The following is a 6,871-nucleotide window of genomic DNA, read 5'->3' on the forward strand; positions in this document are numbered from 1 at the left end:
AGCAAAACATGCAGGTGACATCTCATAGAACACAACAATGAAGACCTGGAACTTCAGCTTAGTTTCGAATTTCACCACTGATGACAAGTATCATCATACATTTTTATTTTATACCCAGTAATTTACAGTTTCCCAGATTCTCCAATATACTTCCACCCTTCCAGTGCAAAGTAGTTGAAGCATGCCCAGCTGAAGCACGCCCAGCTGCCTGAAAAACACCCCAACAGAGGAGGATCCTTTGGTGGCACAGCATCTCCCAACATGCCAGAAGCTAGGCTAGGAGGCATGACTGGAAGAAAAGGGCATGACCCAAGTATCTCAGTTCACAGGGTCATAGATTCCAAAGCCAGAACAGACTATTATCTCACTTAGTCTTAAGGCTATAAAACACAAACTATTTCACCCAATTCTCTCTGCCCGGGAAATACCTAGAATCTAAAAAGGTCTTTTAGGGCCAGTGGCAAACAGCAAAATTTAGAGCAGCCTTTGGACTGACTGTGCTGGTGCAAAGAGTATCTAAGTTTCCTTTGCAGCCTTTTTTTCCCCAAGCCATGATGTGCAGTCCTTAGCTGCAGTAAGGGCGTGGGACAACAATTCCAAACCAAAATGCCTGGCCTTGATTCTTAGTTTCATAGTTTCTAGGGTCGGAAGGGACCTGGGCAGATCATCTAGTCTGACCCCCTGCCATGGCAGGAAAGAGTATTGGGGTCAAACGACCCCAGCAAGATGGTCATCTAACCTCCTCTTAAAAACCCCCAGGGTGGGAGCCTGCACCACCTCACTTGGAAGCTGGTTGCAGACCCTAGCCGCCCTGATCATGAAGTAGCGCCTCCTGATGTCCAACTTAAACCTTCCCTCCGCCAGCTTGTGACCATTATTCCTGGTCACTCCTGGCGGCGCTCGGGGGAACAGGGACTCCCCCAGTGCCTGTTGATCCCCCCTGACTAGTTTATAGCAGGCCACAAGATCCCCCCTCAGCCTTCTCTTCTGGAGGCTGAACAGGTTCAGGTCCCGTAACCTTTCCTCATAGGACCTACCCTGCTGTCCCTTGATCATGCATGCATCTGTGGATGCACGACAAGGTACAGTTGGCCTTCCTAGCCGCCTCCCCACACTGCCGAGCCATGTTCATCTTGGAGTCGATAATGACTCCAAGATCCTTTTCCACCTCCGTGCTGACAAGAGGGGAGTTCCCCAGCCTGTAGGTATGGTGCCGGTTGTTCCTCCCCAGGTGCATCACCTTGCACTTGTCTGTGTTGAACCCCATCCTGTTCTCCTCCTCCCATCCTTGTAACCTGTCAAGGTCCGACTGTAGCCTGTTGCTCCCTTCTATTGTGCCCACATCCCCGCACATCTTGGTGTCATCAGCAAATTTGAACAGGGTGCTTTGCACCCCCTCATCCAAATCACTGATGAAGATGTTGAACAGGGCGGGCCCGAGGACCGAGCCCTGCAGGACCCCACTGCCCACATCCTTCCAGGCCGAGAAGGACCCATCCACTACCACCCTCTGACTCTCTAGCCAGTTGGCGACCCATTGGACTGTGTGGGTGTCTACACCACAGTCCCCCAGTTTCCTAATGAGAATGGGGTGAGAGACAGTGTTGAAAGCCTTCTGGAAGTCCAGGAAGATTATATCCACTGCTACCCCTGCATCCAATGATTTAGTGACCTGATCGTAGAAGGCCACCAGGTTGGTCTGACATGACCTGCCGCTGATGAACCCGTGCTGGTTGCCCCTGAGCATGCATTTCCCTGCTGTCCCCTCCTGGATGTGTGCCAGAATAATTTTCTCGAACAGCTTGCCCAGGATCGAGGTAAGACTGACTGGCCTATAGTTTCCCGGGTCCTCCTTCCTCCCCTTTTTGAAGATGGGAACCATGTTGGCCCTCTTCCAGTCCTCCAGGACCTCTCCAGAGCACCACGAGTGCTCACAAAGCTTCTCTTCAAAGCAACTCCACAGAAGTCAGCAGATATACACTAGGGTACAGCTGCTAAAATGAAAAGAGAATAACACCTATTGGCTGTAAGAGCTCTTCTTGTTTCATTCCTCTATTCTGTTTGAACCCCTTTGTTGCCTAAACAGTAGACGTGAAGTCACTCTCTAAATTTTAAATCTGTTGACTGTAATAGTAAACATCAGGTTATGGGCTATCTGGGGTATATACAGTAATATTTTAGCTAGAAATACCTAGACAGTTTCATAGGCCATTATTATAGCTGGTAATGTAGAATTATGTCTAATAACTTTGCAAGGGAATGGGCTGTGAACAGGAGCTATGAGATACAATTAAGAAAGGGGATATTTTACCTGAGAATTAAGAAAAGCTTCCTAAGATAGAAGAGACTCTCAAGTGGTCAGTGCTCCACAATGGACATATTTAAATTTGGTTCAACTAAGTGTTAGGAAATCCAGTGTAGATGAGTGTAGAGGACAATCCTGCATTGTCCACAGGTGGATGGATTATACTCTTCTCTATCAAAGTACCATGTGATTTTTTTTAAACACTCACCAAAGCAACCACTGAAGAAAACAACCCAGTTTCCTACCATAGCAAGAAGCAAACAAATATCACACATCTCTTAGTCTTACCTGCTTCAAACCTCATCTTCCAGTCTTTGCTGTTGAAATTGCTGTTTATGATTGTCCAGAAAATGTCAGCTCCGTGAGGAAGAGATAGAGCATGGAGAAGGAGTGGAACTGCCAGCGAGGAAAGCTGAGAGAATTCAGACTTCACCACTCTCCATAAACTGGAAAGACCAATGAAAGCAAATCTGCTTACAGAATCTGTCCTTTTCCTCCCTAATCCTTCCTTAACATTAAATGACCTTATGTTGCTGCTGGGACTTTCCTTCTTTAAAAAAAGAATAAGTTTGTGACTTGCACCATGCACTCACATGGATAACAATTAGTTGTTCTATGCGGAATAGAGCTGGCTGGAAATTATCCAGTGAAGAAAAGTTAGTTGGACCAGCTTCATGAAATATTAGCATGAAACATTTCTCCAAAGTATTTTAGGTTAATCAAATGTTCACCAAATCCAAAAGACCTAGGCCAACAACCTTGCACCTCCACAATCCTTGGCCCCTGGGCACATCTGCAACACAGACTGCTCCAGGGCCAGGACCTCAGGCTTCTAGGGTCTGTGATTCCAAAGATGACTCACTATGCGACTGCCCAGCACCAAGGGCCCCACCCTTGTAGGCACGTGCCCAATGCCTGCTCGGACATATTCTAATTAATTAAGTCAGCTGGAGAGTTCTAATTAGAATGCTCCAGCAGCCTCAGCATCATTCAGCGTCCATGCATTTCAAAATGGCAGCAGGGATGCTTTAATTAAGTTCACCACCACGCTTTAGTTAGAGCACCCCTGCTGCCATTTTGAAGCATGAGACCCTGAATACATGAGATACAGCAGGCATTTTAATTAGAGTGGCTCCTGAGAACTGCAAGATGTCATTAGGTCTGCCTCTGGTACAGACCCATGTGGAGACTGCAGCAAAGCCAAATTTCTAGTGCTTTCAGGGCCTGCAGACTGCCCCAGGGCTGGGGTCCCTAGGATTCCAGGGTCTGTGGCTCCAAAGCAGCCAGCCGTGCTATGGCTTCTAGTCTCTGTGCTGTAGAGCAGGGACTCTGGAAGCTCTGGGAGCCACAGACCCAGGATACCAGACAGCTACTCTGTGCAGCAGCCCTGGTGCAAAAGAGCGTATTTCATTTGGGTAGCAGCATGTGTCAGTGCCAAGTGGGAATTTTTTTAAATTGTATTTTGGTTCCATTCACAGGGAAATAAAAAAATAAATTTTAAAAAGCCCTATTAATGTAAAACCTGCTTTCAACCAGCTCTCCTGTGGAAGTGCTGTACACAGTACACTCCTGCATTTGCCATCCATCAGTCATTTACTTTGTGGAAACAATCTATTAAATATTCATTAGAATATCTGAGGCATTATTATTATTATCTCTTATGAAAAACTTGCATCCAACTTACTGCAAAACAACTGGGGTGAAGAAAATAGAAAGTGCTATGACGTATCACATCAGTGATCTACCTGTTCTGGTAACCTGTGTCGAACAGTTTTTGGACCTGCTTATAGTTGGTTACTCCGCTTGGTTTTACACGAGTCCAACAACCAATTTCTTGGCCAAGTTAGAGGGTGTTATACACAAAAAAAGGGTTTTTTTCTGACAGATGATGAGGTTTCTGCAAAATCTAAAATGTTAGTGTATATATTTTGATTTTAACAGTTGTTTTCAGTTTTCACAATGGAACATTTCATTTCCACTTGGGAAGTTCCAAACAAAAAAAAAATTATTTATTGGGGGGGGGGGGGTGTTTAACTTCTTGCAATGTAACTTCATGCTTTGTTTTCTTTTGTTTTTTGGGTCAGTTCAACACCATCTGTGTTCACCTGAGTAGCTGTGGTGCCTGAAGAGAATTATAGTTCCCCATACTCCAAGTACTCATTCTTCCTCAGAGCCTAGACATCGCAACCAGCCTTCAGCCCCCATAATGCACCTTGCTCTCCTCTCCAGCTGAACTGGGATGGTGCCTCTTTAGAAATATAGTGTGATCAGGGAGCCTGGCCCATAGAGTAGCCAACTTCAATATGGTGTGGCTGATATTTTTCATTGGATCAACTTCATGGTTGGGATAGGAAAGAAAGTAAATATGACTGGAAGGGATCTCATAAGGTTATCTAGTCCAACCCACTGCTCAAGGCAGGATCAACCTAGACTAACCCATCCCAGCCAAGTGAAAATTTCCAGGGATGAAGATTCTATGAGTTCTCTAAGTAGCCTGTTCCAGTGCTTGACCTGACCACCCTCATCATCATCAAGTTCCTTCCAATCTCCAACCTAAATTTCCTCTCCTACAATTTAAGGCCATTGCCTCAGACAGTCTTTTGAATGCACGGCATTCTTCTTCAGACCATAATTCCTGGACCATCATGGCTACATCACTCCTAAACTACCAACTGCAATAGCACTGTTCACAAAAATACCTACAGCTGTCTAGCAGACTACTAGACATTCATTAGAGTTGATCAAAAATCAAAACTTCTGTCTTTAAGAAATTCTGATAGTATGACATTTGTTTTCATCCTGCATCTGGCAGAGCAGTCAAAATATTGAAAATTTTTGTGTAAAAAATCTTTGGAGAACATTCGATACTGAGCTACTCTGTAAACAGGGCACCAGGATGGCTGTCAGGAAACTCCGATTCAAGTTTCAGCATGATGAATGGTCCTGGATAAGTCATTTTCCTTTGTTCCACATCTGTTTCTTTCCTGCCCTTTTCTGTCTTGTCTTTTAAACTCTTTAAGCTCTTTGGGGTAGCAAGTGTCTCTCATTATGTATTTGTATAAAGCCTCGCACAACAGACTTCAGAAGTTGATTGGGGCTTCCAGGGGGTTACTATAATATAAATAGGAATGGCTTTATAAAGTATTCAGAAATTCCTATGTTCAATGCATACCTTGCAATCAGCATGTGATCCTGAATGTAAGCTAGGAATTGTGGATGATCCTTTCTCGCAATATATAAACACTCTCCATGTAGACAGAGAATCTTCAGACAGTTCAGCATGTTGAAAAGAATGTCTGGTTCTTCAAATCTAGCCATTTCCTGTGCAAACAATCATGTGATTAATGCTACTTTGAAGTCAGCAAAAACCTTAATGAACTATGTCAAATTAAATAAGCAATTGTACCTGCAATATGGTGTATATGAGCTTCAAGGTAACTGGAAGCTGCTGGTAACAAAATTTTCTCTCAGTGTCATTTTTTATTGCTGTTAAAATAAAATGACGTACAGTGTGATTAATCCCATAGAATTTACCAGTTAGGAATGAAACTAGAAAATAAAGCAAGGAAGGTATGATTATTGCCAAGAGCAAATTTATCTCACCTGCAACTCCAATTGCACTTAATAGAAAAACATCACAAATTAATTTGTCCCTAAGCACTTTTGTCTAGATTATCAAAGGATTGGTTTGTTTAATTATTTTACCTGATCAGCCAAGTTTGCCACAAATGTATATCCCATACATACAGCTTCCCAAGTAAATTAGGAAAGCATTAAATGTATGACCAGCAATCAATTCTGAGTGGCTGAGCTTAAAAGTTCACTTTAAAATGCTTTATTCTTTATCTGAATAAAAGCATAGGAAGGCTCCACTTAACAATCAGTTCAAAATGTCTCTTTAACCCACCAGCATTTTCTGTTGTCTCTGTATGATTTCCTGGGTTTTCTCCATGTTTTGCTGCCAATTTATCTTCCTCTTCCCCTTCTGTTCCTATAATAAACTCAGGTCTAGTATACAGAAGGCTATCCTCAAGGCTGTCTGTGGGCTCCTTTAAGAACATAAAAAGTTGAATTCATTTCTTGATATTCAGGCTTGAAAGCATTAAAGGAAACCCTGCTATATAAGTTAAATCCTGAATGTATGCATGCAGCCTAACTCAAGCAGGAGCTTTTGTGTGAGGAAATGAAGCATTTCCAAAATTGTACATTCCAGTGACTTGCATAGTTAGAATTATATTCATGTGTTACCAGGCACTGGGTTGAGGCTCCTTTGACAACACAGCTTCAACAGTGTACATGCAATATCAATGAGTTTTTATTTCTTTATTTGCTGCATGACAATGGCCCCAGTTCATCAAAGCACATAAACATATGCTGAATTTGAAAATGCACCTAAGACCCATGGAAATGCTTTGCTGAACAAAGGCTTCATATGCTAACTCTTAATCCTGTAATATGTTGCCTGTGGCCAGAATCTGAGTAGGAAGGGTAGAGTTAGCAAAATGAGTAGAGTTAGTAAAAAAAAAACCTGTGAAAACCTATATTATGTTTATATAGCACTTTAAA

The 6,871-nt window shown here is 43.1% G+C and overlaps 1 protein-coding gene across 2 annotated transcripts in view; it reads right to left on the bottom strand.

Moving 5' to 3' along the window:
- Positions 1–6,871, bottom strand: part of UNC79 (unc-79 homolog, NALCN channel complex subunit) — a 180,364-nt gene that overhangs the window by 112,397 nt on the left and 61,096 nt on the right. For both annotated transcript variants that reach the window (XM_025206315.1, XM_006025493.2), the window contains 4 exons: positions 6,213–6,354; positions 5,712–5,791; positions 5,478–5,626; positions 2,594–2,751 (listed from right to left, as the gene is read on the bottom strand). In XM_025206315.1, coding sequence (XP_025062100.1) covers positions 2,594–2,751; positions 5,478–5,626; positions 5,712–5,791; positions 6,213–6,354 — 529 coding nt within the window. The remainder of the gene's footprint in view (positions 1–2,593; positions 2,752–5,477; positions 5,627–5,711; positions 5,792–6,212; positions 6,355–6,871) is intronic.

This window comes from Alligator sinensis, unplaced genomic scaffold, assembly GCF_000455745.1.
Source record: "Alligator sinensis unplaced genomic scaffold, ASM45574v1 scaffold47_2, whole genome shotgun sequence".
Taxonomy (NCBI): Eukaryota; Metazoa; Chordata; order Crocodylia; family Alligatoridae; genus Alligator; species Alligator sinensis.